This window comes from Columba livia, chromosome 10, assembly GCF_036013475.1.
Source record: "Columba livia isolate bColLiv1 breed racing homer chromosome 10, bColLiv1.pat.W.v2, whole genome shotgun sequence".
Taxonomy (NCBI): domain Eukaryota; kingdom Metazoa; phylum Chordata; class Aves; order Columbiformes; family Columbidae; genus Columba; species Columba livia.
In genome coordinates, this window is record NC_088611.1 from 4773489 (window position 1) to 4795874 (window position 22386).

Genomic DNA, 22386 nt, shown 5'->3' on the forward strand with positions numbered 1-22386 from the left:
TGCTACTCTAAGTAGTTTCCTCTCTCAAATAATTTTTTAAAAAAACCTGATGGGATATCTCTGCAGTCTTAGCAACTTACAGCTTGTTCTCTCTTGACTTTATCTGTGAATACATATTGCAGCTACAACTGTATCTGAAGAACAGGAGAAATAAAAGTACTTCTGTGCATCTACCCAAATGTGATCATTCATCAAAATTCTTCATTGATTGGCCTATCAGCTTTCTTCCTCAAACCACATTCTCACCAAAGAGTTGCCGATTTGCACTGAACTTTCCTTGCATGTTTTTATCCTGCTGGTGGCCAAAAATTCTGAATTTGTTCCCATATTTGTCTTGACAAAGAGTAGGCAAGGTGACTTTTCTATGTCTGACTGTCATAAGCTGTAAAATTATGTTAATCCCATTTACTTTGTTTAGAAAATCCCTTGAGGCTCACTGTTAAAAACCACTGTGATTTTTTTTATGATAAAGCCTGTTTCACTTCCAGTGTAATCGGTAATTTTGAAGAGTGAATGGGCTTAAGCTCCTTACATTTGACATTTGGAAATGTTACCCAAGTTTAATTTCTTAAGTGAGTAAGCGTCCGTTTGTTGCATGCCCATCATCCCTTGGCTTCTTTCTACTTCTTGGTCTTCTGCCTCTGCTGCTGTCGAATTCTGATTCCAAAATGGTTTTCTGTCAGTCTCTCTGGTTCACTGCTGCGGCATTATGTTTGCACCATAACTTAAAGTACATGTCATGTTATTGAGTGCCTCATGTAGGAAAAGCTTAGCACAGCATACTTTTAGGCAAGCTTGAAACTCATATTAAATGACCAAAGGAAAAATCCTACACCTGACTTGCATAAAACTCACTTTTATGATATCTTAAAAGTGAAGAATCACGTATTAGAGAAAGAAGTATATTAATGGTCACAATAAATATTTAGTCATCTTTATTTTAGCTGTGTTATCCCATGCAAATCCAGTGGAGATTTTCTAGTGGGTCTTGTAAGTCTGCATGCTTTGGTAAGAAAAGTAATCTATTTGAATGAAAATCATTGCAGCAATACATCGTGTTTTGCTAGAATTTATTATAAGAATGCATAAAATGGTGTAATACAGCAGCTTGTTTATCTGGAAATCCCTCCTTGGGTCAATCTGTGCATTAAAAAAAGCTCAGTAAAGTTTCAGAAAGCACTGCTCAGCAGTGCTGCAGAGTCTGATGCTATTTAGCAATAGACTGAAAGCATTCATTCTAATAATTTAGTTTGTTTAGTCTCTCAAAACAGTAGTTTGGAAACTTAATGGTGTTTGACATTGAAATGTTAGCCAAAGTATTAGCCAAAGTCAAAAGGAAGGAAGGAAGGAAGGAATCAAATGTTGAAAGCACAAAAGCAATGAAATCAAATTACCCAAAACAGAACATAGTATGTAAGAACTCAGCCTGTTGATTTTTCTGTTCTTTACCGAACCTAACAAATCACTGCAGCATGACTTCCAACCATACTTATCCAAACCAAATATCCAAAGCAATCTTCTTACAGATATTCACATATCTTAGGATTGTTTCTTACAGTAAATTATATTTTGACTCACTGGAGATGAAGTACCATTATGTCTTGCAGGTTTATCTGAGTAAGAGTCAGCTTAGAGACAGAACAATGTGGGTTTGTTTTTATGACAATGGGAAAGCTTCAGAGGAAACTAAACTTTAGTGTTCGAATATGCTGTCTATGATCTGCCACTTTAAAGAAAGAATACAATATTAAAATCTGGAGCAGTATATTAAAATGCTGATATATTAAAAAGTCTGAACTCCTTTCTAGGGAAACAGTGATCTGTTTTTAAACACTTAATTTATACTTACTGTATACCTAAGCAGACATTCGCATCAAACGTATTACTGAAACTGCTTTATCAACATTGTCTCTCAAGTGGTGATTTATGACTATCTAGAAGCTTTCAAATAACCACTAACTGATTATTTTGACAAAGTCTAATTAGTCCCCTAAATGGGCAATATGATCCTGATTCTATGCAGTATAAAAGCTAGCAAACTAACTATTGTGCAAATGAGTGAGACCTGTCACTCTCTGAAGAAAAAAACAAAATTTCAGTTTTTTGCTTCTTTTTTTTAAGCGCATCTGTATAGAAATTAATTGTTCATTCCTCTAGCTCCCTCTATTCAAACACAGTATTGGATGAGTATTCAGACTCATCTCTCTAAAACAAACAATTTAACGTTTTTTCCATGAACTTTCATTTAGAGGAAAACATATCACTGCAAAAAGCTTCGTAGGACCATGGATGTTTTAAGAAACTTGATTCTTGCACTGTTAGAATGTTCATAGCAGAAGGACTTTTATTTGTAACATTTAAAATGTTTTAAATTCAATTGATCAAATAAGGCAGGACAAAGTTGAGGGTTTAGTTCTGTTCTTTTCTAAAATCTGATTTAATGCAGCTGTATCTGGAGACACAGTTTGGTCTGTTGTCTTGAAGCAGAATTTCTATCAATAGAAATAAAAATCTGTGACGTAATCTTGAGCTTCTATTTTTACATTTAATGCTTTTATAATGAAACACTATTGAAAAATACACTACCTTACTCAGTAAATAGCATACTGTATCTTATTTATAGTAGCAAGAAGGGTTTAACTGAGAAATAAGCAGACCTGTTAGTAGCAGAGAATAAATAAAGCTGTTTTTCTAGAGATAGGGATTGCAATGCAGAAGTTGTGGGTGTTCATTTGATCTTCTGTGGTTTAAGAACAACGCTGCAATATGATCTTATGCATGAAAATGCGTGTGGTGATAGCTGTCTTGTATTGATGTAGTTGTTTTCAAGATGAACATGTTCCAAGCGTGACTCTACGTTCTCCTCCTCTTCGCTGTGGTCATGAACATCATCATCACTGGTATGAGTCCTGCAGATGCGCTCTGGAGGGACCGTCCTGTGACATTGTGGGAGGAAATATATTTTATTTATTCAAGATAACTTATAACCTATAATTTATTTTAGGGATATAATTTATTTAGAGATTTGTGAGCATTTGCAAGAATGATGAGGAAGGGTAAAATCTCACTTTTGTCCTACACTGAAATACTGCAGCAGAAAATGCAGGATTTAGCTCTGCCTTCAGAATTTAAAAAAAATATTTACTTTAAAGTAAAAAGTTCTTAAAACATGTGACAATTTTTTAATGCCATTAATGTAACAAAGAACTTGGAAATTACCTTATTTTATTATTGTTCAGTCTTAGAAAACGTAGTTTTCTCATTTCATCAATTCCAAATGGTACAGACTTCAATTCATTGTGATCCAAAAACAGCTCTCTCAGAGAGTGATATGCTCCAAAAAATGATACTGGATCTATTCCATCATCAGTAAGTTTGTTAAAGGACAGGTAGAGATACTCCAGCCCTGGCTTCATGTGACCAAACACATATCCTGGGATTCTTTCAATCTGATTTCCTATAAGTATCAGATGTAGTAAAGATTTTGGCAGATAGGACGGAACGTGATATAACTTGTTATAAGAGAGATCGATTGATTCCAAGTTCCTGAATTAAAGGAGAGAAGAAAAACGGGCTGTAAACATGATAGCATTCTGCATTGTTACTGCTACATTCTGTACAAAACAATGCTTAACATGATTACAAGGAAACTAAATTTCAAAGGGAAATGTGTTCTTCTCAATGGAACAGAATGCATTTTATGGAACATGGTCATGCATAATTACTCTGGGAATAGAAAGAAATGAAGAGAATTATCAGTCAAGCACAATGATTCTGTTGGTGGGAAGAAACCTACAGGAATGAGTACAGAGAGAAGGTTGGATAGAGGAAACTCAGGGGACCAGTTTGGGATTGATGTGCATTGCTGAACTGCAATAGCGAGTGGCTGGCCCATTGACAGGCATCTGTGCATTTCGTTCTAAAGCCCATTTGCAATGGAATTGTTTTGTGAATGGCTCCTTTAGACTCGTTCCAATGTGCTTCACTTCCAGAGATGAGAGAAGCCCTTACCAACAGTGTGGTTGTTTTCAGATTAAGCAGTTTACAAATCCAGAAATCAACTGGTAGGGCTGCAGCTGACAGATTATGGCAAGGTACCCTATGGAGCTTGGTAAAGAATTTACCAGAAGAATTGAAAGCAGTATCATCTTTTGCTGCTTTCATTCTCATTGCTTCCTCTGCTTATATTCTACTCTTACCCAATGGGGCTGCACAGGCTTCCCTTCATCTTATTTGCTTCTATAATTTTTAATCTGAGGGAAATAAGACTAGGATGATATTCAATTATTTTTAAATTACCTGTGAGATAATGATATATTAGCACCAAATTATTGTATAATTGTATGGAGTATTATTGATAATTAATGTTCAGGTTTTGATCGGTCTGTCAGAAAAAAATGTTCAAACTTCTATGTTACTACAGTACAGAATTGAGGTGTCAAATCTTTTTGTTTTCAAGCCAACTCTGAATACTTCCTAGATTATACAATTTAAGCAAAGGAAATTAAGACAAATTAGCTAAGAAAATCAAGTAAATGAAAACTCCAATTTCAAGCTAAAAGTAATGAAGTGTAAATATTTATTTCATTGTCTGACTCACCAATAACAGAGAACTAGAAATTAATTATAGTTTAAATGGTTCATACTTACTCTTGGTTTATCCAAGCCAAAGGTGCTATTCTGTGCTCTTCTAATTTGTTATGCTTTAGCACAATGACATTTATGTTTCTTGTATGGTTAAAGCAAATTTCTGACACTTCTTCAATTTGATTATTTTCAAGGTATAACTCCTGAAAGTACATTTGGAAAGAAAACGTGTGAAAGCAAAATACGCTCTTCTTTCCCACTGCAAATTCAACATGTAGCTATTACCTGTCCTCTATATTATCTGATCTGTCTATTAATTTCTGGATAAAGAAATCATAATCTGAATATGGGCTGGTTTGTATCTGTAGTGTGACTTTCAGAAATGCAGTTTTTCAAAGCAATTGTTTTGTTTTCTCATTTGTGAGAATACAGATTCCTTTGAAAGATCTAATAGAAAAAGAACTGTATCGTTTGTCTTGCCTGAAGTTGTACAGTGTAAGAGTACATAATGTGAGAGTGATGAGATTGACAAGAAGTTGTTTGTTTTTTTTTTTTCTCTTGGAAAGCTATTGGTGAGAGGAAAAAAATATTAAGAGTCTTGCTTTCTTAATAATTTTGCTGGGCACTTGTGAGCTTTGAAACTTTCGAATTTGTAGGAATATAAAATGTTAATGTTTTACAAAACTTAATGTTGTGAGTCTACAACATATCAAAACTGCATATTTTAAACAGATTGAGATCCTGATAATGGCTTGTAATGTAAGATAAATACGATGTGAAATACAGAATCCCAGAATGTCAGGGATTGGAAGGGACCTCGAAAGCTCATCCAGTGCAATCCCCCCATGGAGCAGGAACACCCAGAGGAGGTTACACAGGAAGGTGTCCAGGCTGGTTGGAATGTCTGCACAGAAGGAGACTCCACAACCCTCCTGGGCAGCCTGGGCCAGGCTCTGCCACCCTCACTGAGAAGAAGTTTTTTCTCAAATTTAAATGGAACCTTTTGTGTTCCAGTTTGAATCCATTACCCCTTGTCCTATCGTTGGTTGTCACCAAGAAGAGCCTGGCTCCATCCTCCTGACACTCACCCTTTCTATATTTGTAAACATTAATAAGGTCACCCCTCAGTCTCCTCCAAGCTAAAGAGCCCCAGCTCCCTCAGCCTTTCCTCACACGGGAGATGCTCCACTCCCTTCAGCATCTTTGTTGCCCTGCGCTGGACTCTCTCCAGCAGTTCCCTGTCCTGCTGGAACTGAGGGGCCACAACTGGACACAATATTCCAGGTGTGGTCTCACCAGGGCAGAGTAGAGGGGCAGGAGAACCTCTCTGGACCTAAATGATGAAATAATGTTAAGAATGTTACATTTTACTGTGTTATTTTTGATGCCTTTTTTTACTCTTTGGTTGGCTAGTGGCTCTTCCATGCTCTCAAGAAGTCTGTTTTGAGATATATGTCTTGTGAGCTTTCCTCTGTGCATTAACCCAATGTTTACCATGTTTTTCCGCTAAGACATTGTATTAGGAGTGTTTGGTGAATTATGTGCAACTGAGCAGACAGAAGTTGCAGGAACTATTTTGTGAGGCAGCACTAGATAAATTCAGACTTAAAAGATACCTCTCAGGAGGGAGTTGGGTACATAAGTAAATTTCTATAAATAATGATTTAGGAATAAAAATTACTAGCGTACCTCAAAACAAATTTATAATATTTAACTTTATCTCCACCTGATGATAGTAAGGCAGTAAGTAGGAGGAAAACAGATTATGAAAATGTCTGGAAAAATAAAGCTTTCTTGTTTGGTTGGGTTTGTTCTGTTCTGGTTTTCTTTTTGGTGGTTTTGGTTTTACCTCAAGAGTAGCAGGAAGACCTTGTGGGATAATTCTAAATTTATTTCTTCCCAGTCGCAAATAGGAGAGACTTTTCAAAGGATAAAAGGCCAAAGGGCTGACATTCGCTTCACTAAGTTTATTGCCTTCTAATTCCAGAGTGACCAAGTTTTTTAAATCTAGGGAAAAAAAGTTGGAATTTCTGTAAGTTAATGCCATCTTATATCTTGTTAAAATGCATGTTTAAAAATTAACTGTCTTAAACGTTATTCAGATCAGTTTACAGCAAGGAAGAAATATAGTGAAAGAATTTTCATTATCTCGTAATCATAGAATTATATTGTTTATTAGTTTGTAGAATTTTAGAGATTCACACTTTTGTGCAATTTAATTAATAATATAGTTTCACCACACATAAAGCAATTAGGTTTGGGTCAGGAGAGTATGTATGTTCAACATATGATGGATATTCATTCATATGATGGATATTAGTTTTCTTAGTACCTTGTAAGCCATCTTCATCAATGGCATGAAGGTGGTTGTCATTTATTTTTATTTCTTCCAACGTTGATGGCAGTCCAGAGGGAATATGAACCAGCATATTTCCATCCAAATACAGACGTTTTAGCTTTTTCAGGACCTTAATCAGAGGGATGAAGAAGAGAACTTAGATTATCAAAGTGTAAAATGTATGGTTAAACTTAATCTTCAAATCTTAGTTCACATTTTCTCAAACACACACATTTTGAAGATTTTCAGCAGCAGTGCGCGAGTATCCAGTGTTTGGATTTTAAAAGTGGTTTTCTCCTGTCAGTTTAATCAATTGGTTTATTTATGCCAAATATTAACAAAGGTGCCAGCTGATGTAATGTGTAACCAGAAGGGCTTGATTGAGCACATCAGCTTTTAATGGGGCCCAGTCATGACTGCTTGTATTACCGCTATGGCCCGTGATGCATGTAGGTATTACCCCGCTGCAGGATTTAGGCGTTCAAAGTACATACATTTGTAGATCATACATTTATACTCTTTGTCTGTGAGCAAACTGGTGGTTTTCTATAGGTCAGCAAATTTACCTTACTCAAGCATAACAGCAGCATTTTTTTCAGTGACCTAGGATTTTTATTACTTTAGCTGGCTTAAAAAATTGGTATGAAAGATTATGACAGCTTCATTTTGATAAAAGCACATCAGTAATCATGCAGTAGTGAGCATTTCTTTAAAAGGTGGAGTGATGTAAGCCTCATGAAAGTTTCTTTCATGAAAGTTTCTTTCATGATTGAAGCACCTTCCTGGTCAGTCTTTTCCATGTACTTTGATTTCATTGGAGTTGTACAAACTGAAGTCCGCTGAAATCAGCCAAAGTTGTTCATGCTATGGAGGGAGGTGGTATCCAGAGAGTCCTACAAGAAGACTGATTGCATATGGCAGGAAACAAAAGTAAAAACATACTGCGATAATTCGATACGTTGTTTGTATGCTTTTTGTAGCCATCTTGCCTGAAGAAGCAAAACCTTGATGACTTAGTTCTGCACTTGAATTACTGCCTGTGTATACTTGCTTGCATGAGAAATTATTATGGGACTATTCTGTCTTCAAGTAAGGAATATGCAGATGCACTTGAATATCTGATTACCATGTAAATTCCCCTTGGAAGAAAAAGACTGAATACAGAAAGATTCTTGGACTATTTTATGAGAAAGCAGCTCTTTCAGTAAGCTGCTGTGCTTCAAAGTGTCTCATTAAAGACAGTCAACAATAAGGATACAGCTGATTACATGAACTGCTATCGAGTGGATTTTATAGCAAGAGCTGGCATTAGCAGATCTTTTTGGTATTCCAAAGCATAAGCTTTACAGAGCTAATGTAGTGAGAAAGATGATACATAAATTTACAAATGTTTGGCCTAAATATCCCAGGTGTTGCTAATGGAATATGAGCCGTTCAATTCTGAAACACCTCAGCTGCAACTGATAAAATATCAGAAAACTGTCCCTCTCTTATTGTTAAAAATTTAATACTTGGTGAATGTCATTCAAAAGACTCCAGATATTATTGATTATGACACGAGATTTCCTGAAATAGCCAGGATTAACTGTATTGCAATTATATGATGTTTGCTCATACAAGGTGCAAACTGTTTTAGATCCATAGACTGAAAAGCAAGAAAAACTTTCCTTTAAGCAATAATTAGTCATAGGATAGTAGAAAAGTCAGTTTTTCTTACTTTGAATGCTTTGGGACCTATGCCAGGAGAGGTGATATTATTTTTACTCAGATCAATCCATTCCAGATTAGGTATTCCATTGAATGCCTCATCTGAGATAGTAGTGATACTATTTCCTAGGACAGAATTCAAGAAAATAGTTTGAGTTATGAAATACAGTATGCATCTGAGCTGTGTAGTATTGTACATGAAAAATAGATTACAAAAATTGTTGTATTATGTACAATAATTGTGTGTAGATATATTCATATTAGGATTTAAACACTAGTAAGCAAATATAACATTTTAAATTTATTGCTTTAGAGGCTTAGCTGTGAAATTAATTCTAATACATATCTATGATAAGGAATGACAAAGTATTAATGCTATTGTTGACTGTATTTGAGAATGGATAATATTACTTAATGGGAAAAAGTAGTGCCAATAGAGCCGTATTTACCTGTGAGGTCTAGACTTGTTAGATCTGGATCCGAGATTGGTGGGATTTGTGTAAGTTTGGCGTTAATGCAGCTCACTGTGGTGTCCGAGGCAGAACAAGCAGCTGGCAGAGGAGGAGCTTCTATGGGTGGAACAGGAATTGGGAAATGAGATGGCATTCTGAAAGTACCATCATCTTCATCACTTTCATATTGTACGTCATCTTCTGCAGCTTCTTTTCTTGTGACAGGCCGCTTCTCTCTGCGACGGCCTTTATCCTTATGTCGATTTTTTTTGCCTTTCCTTTTTCTTTTCTTTTCACCTTTTTTGTGACCCTCTTTGTCTTTAAGCTCTACCACTTCTGTTCTAAGCAGTTCATCTTTTTCAGTTTGAGGACGCGCTGATGACAATACTTTGGCGTTGTCGAGGTCATTGGGTTCTGGAGAATCACCAGAAAACTCACTTATGTCATCCAGTGAGATAATACTTGGATCCAAACTGGATGCTAACCAGAGACAATGAGAACAAAAAAAAAGTTGTCTGATAAGAGGATATGAAACTAAAGTTTTAGTAAACCTTGTTCCCCTCATATAGTCAAAATATGGTAACTATAGGAGAATAGTATTCCCCTTAGAATATGATTTGAAAGAATGAAAATATGGGCTTATATTACTACTTGATAGAAGAGACATACTTTGAGAGATTACTATGTCAACCATGAAGTTTGTAGACAGATATGATTCATTCCAACTCTAGAAAAAAGGGGAGAAAATTAATATAGCCTTCATTATCTCCCTTCTTGAACTAGAATCTTAATTAGTTGTTTTCTATTAATGGAGGTGTCTAAAGAGGAAAAATAATCTGTCTGGAAGAGAGAGAAAGGTAATTGGAATAAAATTCACAAAGGTTAAGACTTGTTCTCCTGTGCAAGGGACTGTCAGGTGCAGACAAGGCTGCAGGTGGGGAACCCACTGGGAGATGTGTTAACTCCATTACCAAAATGCAGTTTTTACTCGCATGACCGCGCAATTCACATAAAAGGAGACTGTTTCTATCAACATGACTTCTAGTTCTACAGATAATTTCTATGATGTCTCTACATTTCTGTGTGTCATATGTGTGCACACATGCGACACTAAATAATATTTCTATGGTAAGGGGAGTTTAAGTTCAGCATGTTGCAGTCTTGGGATCTTGGGAGTGAGGGAAGGAAATCACTTTTTGTCTTTATCTCCTCAATTCCTTTCCTTTTAAAGGTACTGATTTTGTTTAAATGTTTATAAAGAAGCAAGATTGTAGTTCTGTTGTTCCTCTTGTGAGTTGACTTTTGTCTCTTGATTTATACCAAATAGCTGCATGTTTTTACACTCCTAACAAAGATTTACCAGTCTGTAAACTGTTTATTATGTATGCGTAATACATTAATAATGGTTAGTAGTTATTGACCAATCCTTTGTAAATGGAAGTGGGATATAAAATGTAACCAGATGTTCTTTCTTCATACATTTGCCAAAATTTTGTTAAGATAGGAGGGAAGAAGCAGAAAGGGGAAAATAAAAAGAGAAATACAAATATCTTTACTATTGCATACTTAACATCTCTTATGTAAGTATTGTGTCAAAGTCATCTAACAGCTAGTGTACTCTAAGAAACTGAAGACAACTTGACTAGAAATTATGAAGACCTGCTCTTATGCTCATGTAATTCAAGACTTGTTTTTGCTATAAGAGGATAATGCATACCTTAATCCTTGATATCATTAAATGTAGCCTTTATGTTACATTTTGGGTGAGAGAGTTTTAAAAAAATAAAAATACTATGGTGGACCATACCAGTATCAGAACAAACTGGGCAGCATTCTCCTGCAGGTATAATAGTTTTGGGACATTTCAGAGGATGGCACATGGTTGTGTCACATATCACTTCTCCTTTTGAACAGAGACAGGTAATGCAGGGCTGGGGAGACCAAACGGCTTTATCATACATAATCATCCCGTTAGCTGTGCAGTGTCCCTTCTTTCCTAAGAAAAAGAAAATAGAAAATTGGAGTTAAATAGCTTAAACTAAAATAAAGCCAGCACTGTTTTTTTGAAAGTTTGGAAAGAAGTGCTGCTGTTTTGTTGTCATTTTGAAAATATGTAAAATACACCCTAATCTAAGTATCTTACCCCTATTCCTTATTCTTCATAACTCTGTTTTCTTCAGCTTAGTAGTAGTCTCCAGTGCCTGTTTGGTTCTTGGCCTCTCTGCTGTGAAGGTGATGAAGGCCAGGCACACAATTAATGTGGATGGAGCTGTCACCTGCTCACAGCTTCACCCTGAAAGCTGAGGGCAGGTTCTCTGTCCCCCAAATTGTCTGTTCCCTCTGTTTCAGGCAGTCACTAGAATAGTTTGTTTCCTCCTCTTCCTAGCCAGCTGATGAGGACCCTCACCAGCTTTGTCTTCTGGAAAGATCTTGAGCTATTCAAGTTCAGAGATATTCCTAAAACAGGAAAATTAAATCTAAATGGTGAGTTTGAGAGTTCTTTTGCATGGCAGGTCCTCTTTCCTCTCCATGCTTAGAAATGGAAAGCAGAAGTCACAGATCTCAATGAAAGCTGCGCATAGATACAGTTGAGAAAGAAGCAAACATTTTCTTCATTACAATGGAATTAAAATAAATCATTCAGAACTTGAGAATATTTTTTCCAGAACCCCTTCTCTTTCTCTCGTATGCACTAGACATCTTTTCTAATATATTGCATATTAAATGAGAAAGTTTTGTTAAGGCTTTGTGGAACTGAGAGGCTAACAATATTCACTTTATAATGACCGTGGATGGTCGCAATGGAAGTAAAGTCCATTCTGTAATAACTGGTAAGATGAGAAACATCTCCACTTTCCTTTAACTGCTTTATCTGAAAAAAAAAAATCTTTGCTAGCAAAGCAGAAAGTTCAAATAAATACTTTGTCTCCAAAGCTTCTGGGCATGAATCTACACAAAGAAAAAAGAGACTTCCGCAAGGTACCTGTAGAAATTTTCAGAAAGAAATGTAGAAGAGATTTATTTTGTAAGCTATACTCAGATATCCAGTGGGCAAGTTGTTTGAAGAGCGTAAAGACTTGGGAAGGAAACTGTTCCGAGTGTCTCTTTCCTTGCAGTGATGGAGTCTGCCTCAGCAAAAGTTTCCTTAGGCGGTTCTCATCCAGACTCCAGGATAAACATTGCACTTTAGCATGATGCTTTTTTTTTTTTCGGTCATTTGAGAGAAGGGAAGCCAAGGTTGAGATTCTTCATCCCATACGAATATTTTCCTATTTTTGTGCATACCTCTGAGTCCAGTGAGAACCTGCACTCCCTACACACCTTCCTTTTCCTCTTTCTAATTAATGTAAGAACGCACTGCTGAAGTGTTAGTTTCAAGCTGAAAACCCATTTTTAAGTTACTTTGTACTTTCCTGCATATAAATACCAAAAAAATTCCTCTTTTCCTATATGGTTTGACTTCATCCTTCAGATAAAGATTGTCTAATACAGTGGAAAAATCTTACCTCGGCTGAACTTGCTTTCAAGAGACTTTCATTAGTGATAGATGAATAGTCTTTGGAGGGATTGCTTGCTGGATTTGTTTCCCACACTCCACCCTGGTCCATGCATGGTTGTTCAGCTTTAAAGGGAAGATTATTCAGGATGGTCTATAAATATCCTGACCAGCCTATTGTCAATATTTGGTGTGAAATGTCTCTGGACTTAATCAAATCAGGCATATTGCAAAGTCCTTCAAGGCAGTCTTAATCTCGGTTTCATAACAAAGGTGTATTCCTTTGCTTAGCTATTTAAAGAACAGTGAAAACAAACCTGTGTTCTAGAATAAAAATTGATTATCAGAATCATCCTGTTTGGATGCTCCTCTATATTCCTTATATTTTTTAAAAAGTGCTCTTTTCATGTAAGTTACTCTCCAGATGAAATGGGAGATAAATTAATTTTTTGAACAGTTGCATCTTGCTTTTTCAAAAACTCATTTCTAAAGGTCCAGGATATGTGGGCATCATTTCGGCCACATAACATTGTGCCCTAATCAAGCCATGTTAAGTGAAGGAGGAGATTAATTAGCCCAGGCCAAATGTTATTTGGCTGGAAGTCCCTTGTCATTCTACCCAGGTATCTGTAATCCAGCTGTTTGTTGGATCCTGACTTCTGGTTTTCATGTGCTTGCCAGGAAGCCACAATATTTCTTTTAAATAATCTCCAAAGGAAACACAAAAAGAACACTACACTTTCTCATGTTAAACAATAAAATGTCAGCTGTTCCAGAGGAACGTATCTGGCTTGAGATGGAAATTCTTCTGTGCTTCCTTAAATTCTTCATTTTGTTTTAGCTACTAGACTGTATCTGAAATTGGTGCAAGTCTTGTCTGAATAAGCATAAAGACATGGTTTATCAGGCCTTGGCCTCTGCAGATTTCTTTAACAAATTACCTTGTTTTCTGTGAACGTGAGAGTTACTTAAAAAGACAGGACTAGTGTGTGTGCTCAAAGAGGTACCCACTTACTGTGTGGCAGAACTGCTATTTGGCACTCTTGGAATTCAGGTAACCCCTCTGACACAGAGTACAGGCTGCGCTGAGATGCTCCTTAAACTTCCTATCCACTGAGTAACTTCAGGATGGTGGCACGAGCAAGGAGAAGTGAGGTGTAAGACATATTAGAAATAGTGCAGCGGTGCACATCCCATTCTGTGCTGCTTAACGGGCAGACTGTAAAGGACAAACAACTGCAGGTTCTCTTATGTTGTGGTGAACTGTTTGATTTCATTTAAATGGTTCACTTGATTTCTATATGGAGGAAGGAGGTATTATCTGGTTACTGTTAAATCTATATTTAAGTATGAATTTTCATCATGCGTATAATTTCTGTAAATTGTTTTTTTTAGGCTACTGAGAGCAAAGTTAGTAGCTAGGAGAATTAAAATTAAGTTTTGGATTACATTTTCTTCTGTTCTGGAGCATGATTAATAATACTGTTCTATTATTTAACAGGCTCTGTTTTTTCCAAATCTGACATTAACTTGAAAAAATTTTGAACTTTAAAAGCTAGACTAAAAAATGCCTTGTGGTTGAAGTCTTTGGCAGATGAGCACAGGACTTTTAACCTTTGGAAATATGGTGTAAATTCAGTGTGAAGCTCCAAATAAAATGAGTTCAGTGGTTTTAGCTCAGCTTTTGGATGCAAGTCCAGATAGAAACAAACGGAGCGGGGAGGGGGGAAGAACCATGCATTATTTCAGCATGACTGATGGTCTCTGACAGAGACACTGGAATATCTTACATGAAGTGTATGCTATTTTTGTGGCATTTTCCTCTGTTTAATTTTAAAAGTATTTTTAAATTAAAGGTTTGACATTTGTAGTATGTAATAGTGTAGTACACACTAGAAATGCTATAGTCAAGGGTTTTGCTAGTTTTCCCATCGAAACTCCTTCCTTTAAAATATTTGATTTGACATGGTTCAGCCTTTCTGAAAGTGAGGACTAACCACAAATAACAATTGTTAAGAAAATGTGACTAAAATATGTTTTGCCATTTAAGTTGAGACCTGTTAGCCTAGTGGTCATGTCTCTTGCATGATACCCTAAGAAGAATAACTTTTTGCTTATAAAAATATATTATGATCATGTTATATAGAACAATGGTAGTAAGGGCATTGTTTTTGTTGCGTTTGTTTATTTCCTCATAAAATTGCATATGGTGATTTTACTCAGCATGTGATCTCTTGGTGCTGGAATGGGGGTATCTTCGTCTTTATATTTATTAGGTACAGAGTGGACACTCCCCTGTATTGGTTCCTCACAACATCCCAATGTCTCTTCTTCAACTTCTTTTATGTACAGAAATGAAGTGTTATAACATCTCAATAATTTTTAATTGGTTATAACATCTTGATAATTTCAATTGGGTTTCAAAACTGAAAAATACTGACAGTGGTATTCAAAAGTTCTCATCTGCACAATGGATGTCTGATTTTTAGACTCTTGGGAACCTTTGTGATGTTGAATGTATAATCACGAGCATTCTAGAGCATGAGTTCTCTCTTCCTTTACTGCACCAAAGAGACACTTAACAAGTATCAGTTCTCAGTCCCTGCCTGGTCTTGTGTTCTTTGGGGAAACTGTAGAGAGGCCTGTTACAATTACCAAGTACCAGTAGAGATCAGTGAAATTACACTTTTTTGTTTGTTTCTTAAGACATCAAATCCTCTTTTCTACATCTCCTTCAAAACCCATAAGGTACATATTAGTACAGCAATGTGAAAACCTCTAGATCACCAAGAAGGTGAGTTTTATATAAATCATACTATTGAACTTCTTTTAAATAAATCAAGGTCCTCCACATTAGATAGAGAATAGAGTGATCCTGTGTTGAACGTGTGGCTTTTTTCCTCCCTGTTTAATTTTCCATCTTAAGGGTCTTGTTTGTAATGTAAGTTTCATATCACAGATATTACTGTGTGTTACTGATTCACTTACAAAATAAGGACTTATTCCCAAAATATTGCATGTACACATAATAAGAATGTTGCTTTTCAGAAAATAACAACAATAACAACAAACTTAAATCCACTTGAAATAACGTGTTATTTGTGTTAGGGCCTCAGTGAAAGTTAGTTGACTTAGGAGATACATTGAGGAAGAAATTCTTCAAAATGGCCTTCAAACTTGCTACATGTTTGAAGATATGAAAATATCCCAACAAAATTTACTTTATCATGTTTCCCTGAAAATAAGACAGGGTCTTATATTAATTTTTGCTCCAAGAGATGTGTTAGGACTTATTTTTCCGTGAACAATAATCTACATTTATTCTTGAATTTAAAAAGAACATTTATTCAAATATAGTCACAGCATCACATTCTGGAACATCATCATAACTCTCCGATCTGTGTGTGAGAGTCCAACACTTGCCAACCCTTCTTGGTCTGGGTCTCGTGGGGTGTTTTGAGTGTGCTTCTTTTGGGGCTGTTGGCTTTTCTTGGTGAAGGGTCTATCTGTCCTGCTGCATTCTAGTGCCAATTAATTTTACTTTTTTACATGTATAGCTGCCTGGGCACTTTTTAAATTGACTTTTTTATGAACTGTAACTAGGGCTTATTTTTGGAGTAGGGTTTATATTTTGAACATCCTCAAAAATCCTGAAAAATCAGGCTGGGGCTTATTTTCAGGTTAGGTCTTATTTTTCAGGAAACAGGGTAGAGCTAAAATAAAACATTCATGATTTTATACAGTTCATTTGATATCAAGAGAAAAATGGGCCCACTCTAAATAGCAGAGGGCTTTTTTCTTACCTGGTAAGACACTGTAACTGGATTCATGTCCACCCAAACCTATGAGAGAGTCAAACACTCCCATGACACTGTCGTCGATATTAATCAGAGGGATGCTGGGGACTACGGCAACAGGAGCTGGAAGCTCCGTCCTCAACTGTCTTGGGGACCTGTGGCCTGCCGGGGAGCTCCTCATCTGTCCTCTGGAGCGCATTCTTCTCCTGGGCCTCCTGGCAACTGCGCTGGTTTCATTTTGAGAAAAATCAATGCACAGAGAGACAAGAAGGAAATAATAGACTAATGATGTAGCCTCCATGCTTTTGTGCGTCTCAGAATGGATCCTGGAAGGGCAAAAAAGAAGAAAATCAGATACCTAGAGAGCTTTTAGGATTGCGTCAGTCACCTGGTGCACTTTTCAAGGCAGGTGGACCGATACACAGTAGATCATTATAACCAAGCTTCCTCTTGGAAAGAAATTGCCCTCTGGGAGCTCAAGTAAGCAATTTTAGTTTTGTGATTCTCTGCCCTTAAGGACAACAGTAAAATTCAAATAGGTGCTAGCTTTGTGTTTGGGGTTGCATTTAAAGAGGTAGTCTAGATTTGCAGTGCCAGTGGGCATTTGTAGTTTAGTAAGTGTTACTGCTTCCAGCAAGGGAGTTCTTGAGAGCTGTAAAGTGTAAAAGCGAAGACTTTTTTGATTGCTAAAATTTCTTCCAGGTTGTTGTAACTCCCAAACATAGAAATGGCAAAGTAACAGAAAAAATGTTCAATTCATTTCTGATACGCTGCCCCAAATGCTTTTGGTTTGTCATTTCTGTGCAAGGTACTTTTCACCATGGATGAAAAGAGATGTTGCTTTTGCTTCCATTTCTAGCCATCCTCTTCCTCACCGGAATCTTTTTGGTTCTGCAGTAGAGGAAACCTTTTGGAAGGTTGGTCGCAATAACACTACTTGTGCTTTTCTAGTGGAAGGTTTATTAAGCGTAGATAGTCAAAAATGTTCATCTATAATGGGTTCTGTTTTGCATTTAGTTTCTAAGAAATTCAAAATTACTCTATATCTTGAACATTCTTATGCTTCTGACAGAAAAATTACATTTACTGTCACCAATAGGTGGCATTCCAAAACAGAGCAGTCAAGATTCAGGAGCATGCACAGAGCACACTCAGCAATGGTTAAACCAGTGTGGAGATAAGGCCATGCGTGTCCAAAGTTAGTAATGATTTGTCATAGCTCTGTTGGCTTCATTCTTTCAAAAATGCTTTTGTCCTCGGGGCTGTTTTAACTTCAGACTCTACGTCTGAAGCCACTGGTATTCTTGTGGTGTTGAGAATGAGTGAAGAACTTGAGGCTTAGATCAATTAGTCTTTGTATCTAAGACAAGACTTAGAGTATGACCATGTTTTTTCTCTAACAATATCTTAAGGGGATTTAAAAAATGTGTTTTCTTAGTGTTCATCAGTCTGCCTTTATATGCAGTCTTTCACATTGGAGTTAGTCTAAGTACAGGATAGTATTATTTGAGGAACTTTGTTTTTGCCTGAATCAGTTTATCTTTGTAAAGTTCATGATTCTTGGTATTTTCAGATTTGTATAATAGGTTGGTATTTTGGTACAAGTTGCCTAACTTTCCTTTAACATAGAGTACATGATCGATTGCATGTTTTTCATGCTTTCCACAGCATAATTCTTATTTTTTATTCTTGTGTTTTTAAATGGGAGGTTGGTAGTAAATAAGCTTAAACCAGTATGCTTTTACTTCTTTCAAATATTATAGTTTCTGTGTTCAACTATTTTAATTTTAAAATATTATAATAAATATATATTAATTTGGAGACTTTTGTTAAGCTAAGCTAATGTTTTTATTTCCATATAAAGGGAACTTGAGGAGCAAGTGTCCCACAGAAATCCATGTCATGTCTTATGTAACAGCAGAGTTCTGAAATTAATCCAGACTTTAGTTTACTGCTTTCTACCCATTAGAAATCAGTTATTCCAAAATGCTGTATAGACTTTATGCAGGCCTTTTATGTACAAAATTACTGTTAGTTAACATATCAAGTAGATGCAGAAGCTCTTACTCTGCATTGATGGTGCCTGTTCTTTTTGAGAAAGAGCTTGTTTCTTAGTAGCTGAGCTTGCAGGACAAATGACCTAATGTTTTGGGTTTCTAACTTACTTGCATGGTAATGACTGGCTATAAAATTACACAGTAAACTTCTGTTCCACAAGTTTGAATGAAACACATAAAGAGCCCTTAGGGAAAACTGAATATGCAAAGAAAAGTCTTGAACATGTGTATTCATTCTGTTGAGTTACTGACATCTTAATTATGGTCACATTTTTATAGTATACTTTACAATACCGCCATAGTTGTGTAGTTACGATACTGCTACATTACATTTGTGCATTAACCATTTCTTTCTGTGACCAGAGGCATATAATGGCATGACTGAAATACTTTTCCATTCTCTGTGCATGTATTTTTAACAGTCAGGAATAAGGTGGGGTGAATTACATTACATTTACTGTACCAACTATGTCTCAGCGTTTTGCTGTTAACGTCAATATAGAGTAAAACTCTATAGTAAATCCAGTTATTTTCACATGAAACTTGTTTTCATAAAATACATTAGAATTACAAATAATAAAAAAGTAAACAGCCCATCAGTAATATGTTTTTATAAATTAATCTTGTTCACATACGTGAATTAATATGCTACATTTGCACACCAAGGTAACTCTTCAGTACTGAAAGCTTAATGCTGCTGTTTTCAAGCAAATGGTGTTCCTTGCATGCAAAATACTGAGATACATTTCTAAGTTTCTTTCCTTGGCTTGTTAAGTAAGTGGTTTCTCACATTTTAACGCCCGAGTTGTGAATGTCATACAAGAAAAAGACCTTAAATGCATTGGGCCTTTACTGCCCATGGCTGGAATCCCAGATGATCTGTCAGGAAATTGCATTTAGTGCCAGCCAACGCTTAATTTGGAGAAAATCCAACCTATTCCACTTATATGCCTTTTGTAATAAATTATTACATATAAAAATATAGATAGCTAATACAATGAAATTATTATATCTCTGTGTTGCCAGGTACCCTCAACATGGCTGCATTGCTATACCTTTCTTAATTTTACCCAGAAATGCTTTGATCATGCATAGTACATACAAGCATCTTTATTACCTTTACTGTTGTCATGTAATAAGTTCAGTAGTTTGTAGCTTTCAAAAAGTTTACCTTCAGTAAGTTCAGTGTCTATCATTTTGCTAGGATGGAAATAGTTAATTTTAAAAGTAGTGATCCTTTAGAAATACCAGCGTGTCAGAATTTATTAAATAATCTATCTATTCTGCCTCAATTCAAACATTTCTAAGATGTCCAGGTTATTTCTCATGATACACAGAATTTAGAAGTGATTTACCAAGATTTTTCACATACTGTTCTTTACATTTATTGCATAGAAAAGAGTTACATTTACCCACACCAACAAAACTAATTGTGCTTTCAGTTAGTTTAAGCTTGAAGTGCATGGCAAACATTTACACCAAACAAAAAGCAGATCGACTGGTACTGCATACTTTATCTAGAAAAGCATTTCTGTTCAGTATTGCTAAATATAGCTAGTATTATTTCATACATATTTGCAAAGTTAACATGTAGTTTAAGCCATTCAACACCATGCTTTAAGCAGTAATTTAAAATTTAAAAGGTTTTACCTTGTAATCTAACCTAACAGCAGATTCTGCTTGGTGTCATTTAGTCTCCAGTTGCAAATGAAACAAAATCACAGTGATATCTTTAAAACAAACAGAGAAACAGTAGGGATTGTTGAAACATGTTAGATGATTCCTTAGTTAAGCCTGAAATAGCTTCTTTCCCTGGGGACAAAGCGCTGTTCTGTTCTGTGTGCAGAGAATCTCCGCTAATACTGGTACTCGGAGAACTAAAAAGCTCACTTAAGGAAAACGAAAAGCAGCACAATATGTTCGGTCCGTAGGCTGACAAGGCACAGCTGGAAATTCTCTTTCAGTACTTACAGTTGCATTAGGAACAGGAAAACAGAGTGATTTCACATCAGACAAAAATATGTATTTTATTGAATTCTCGTTTATGTATTCAGAAATTTAGTTTCTAGGTGACCTGATTTTAATATAAATTTATTCTTTTACAGACATAATACATTTTTGTAAGTGTAACTTTAACACAAAGGCATTTACTAAAATTAGAACTTTTTTCTTCAATTCATATTTTCTTAATCCACTCCTGCCCGTATAACTTATAATCTGTAAGCAGCAAACCTTTTTGTTGAAGTTTTAGCATGGAAAATGTTTCTTTTGTCCACTTACAGCAATGATTTCACCATAAGTTGTAGCTTATGCATGGAAAATAAAATGACTGAAGCATTTTCCCTTCATTTTTTTGTAAGGCTAATTACATCCTGAAACATGATCCTGAAGCACAGCTCTGCAGAAACTGCAGTCAAGTTGGTAATCCAAATATGAGAGCTGAGCGTGAGGGGGAGGGAGGGAATAATGTACTTTACCACAAGCCCTTTGTCCGCCAGGAGCTTTTGCCTTCATCCCCAGATAGAGCTTCTGCAGAGTGTCAGTGGGTGATGAGCTGGTGAATCTGCTAAGCTTCAGAAATGACAAATTCACCTGGTAGATGGTGTTGTCGGAGTTCTTCTGGCAATAGAATTTTGTTGTTTGCTTGAATTCATACTCTGAGGAATGTTTAGACAGATAGTCATGGAATGGTATAACCATTGAGTCAACCATAATTGTTAGCCTGGATGTGGTGGAAAGATACTGGGAGAACACATTGTCTCTTAAAGAAGTCACTCTGTTTCTACTGTGCTTTGCTTTGCAAAGGCAAAAGAAGAAATATTAAACTTTTGGAGTTTATCTGGAACCCTTTAAAAAGAATGGGGATAGTTATACTTACCAAATGGATTTAGCATCTGAAATGAGATAGCTCATGGTTCAGTGCCTGTGCTAAAAGCATTGTTTTGTAAAGAGTGAGTCAAGCAACAGCAGAACAGTTGTTCCAGCACAAGTGGGGAAAAGAATAGCAAATTATGTATAGTTACGCATGTCAGCTACAAGACATTACATACTTAAACGATGGTGTATTTATTAGTGAATGCGACAGCATTCACTTCATTATACACCTAAGTGCATCTTGTGCTTCTAGTTGCTGTATCAAGTGTCACCTTCTGATAGTGGTCAGGCACAGCTCTCCAGAATGCCGGCCTAGCTGGGACAAGGACTAGCAGGCCAGGGGGGTGGGTCTGGCCAGCCTTTGCTCATGTGAAGTTCTGATTTAATGCATCTGCTTTGGATGTGGCATCTCTGATTGCTGAACTCCAGTGAAGAGGTTGGTTAAAGCTGGATTTTTTATTTTCTGTCATCTCTGTATTTTTTGAAAGGTCAACACCTTCCATCTCCTCTGCTAGATCATACAGTGAAAATCCTACATCCTCTAAGCAGACCGAGGGATCTCTTATGGTATTAATAAATCAATATAAAGACTTAACTGAAACAGGCACTTTAACATGAACAAAGGCTTGCTCATTTTAAGGATCTGAGATGATCTATTTATCTGTTATATCTGTATTCCGTAGTCTGGGTTTTGCACAGAAAGCAATTGCTAGCAGGCACACACTTCCTCTGATAATGTTACTGCTTCTAATACGTGAGTGGAAGTCCTGGAGGCATTATATTCTGGTGGTATCCATGTTTAGCCTTCCTTGTGGCCACCTTGAAATCACTGCTCTCCTTTAATATGCATGCCAGAATAGTTTCTCCTGTATGTATCCAGTACCATCTGGTACTTCTGTTACACTTAAGTTAAAGAATCCAAACAAAAGCCTTTTGTACCAAACAAATAATCTATTTGTTCTTGTCCTTCATCCCTCTCCTTACCTGGCATAAGATTGTGATCTTAGTAGTACCTGCCATTAGTGTGAAACAGAATACCTGTGAGGCCCTTGCTTATCTTTTACTCAGCTTTTGTTAA

General features: G+C 36.3%; 2 protein-coding genes across 2 annotated transcripts in view; one reads left to right on the plus strand and one right to left on the minus strand.

Annotated features, from left to right (window-relative positions):
• CENPP (centromere protein P) overlaps positions 1-22386 on the plus strand; it is a 136322-nt gene that overhangs the window by 87725 nt on the left and 26211 nt on the right. The gene's annotated exons all lie outside the window — the stretch shown is intronic.
• ECM2 (extracellular matrix protein 2) lies at positions 1054-20983 on the minus strand. The gene is made up of 11 exons (XM_021296462.2): positions 20912-20983; positions 20085-20164; positions 16384-16703; positions 10892-11080; positions 9082-9564; positions 8643-8758; positions 6920-7055; positions 6437-6594; positions 4651-4790; positions 3220-3546; positions 1054-2936 (listed from the first exon to the last, which is right to left on the minus strand). The coding sequence occupies exons 3-11, from the start codon at positions 16676-16678 to the stop codon at positions 2729-2731; spliced, it is 2052 nt and encodes a 683-aa protein (XP_021152137.2). The 5' UTR covers positions 16679-16703; positions 20085-20164; positions 20912-20983; the 3' UTR covers positions 1054-2728.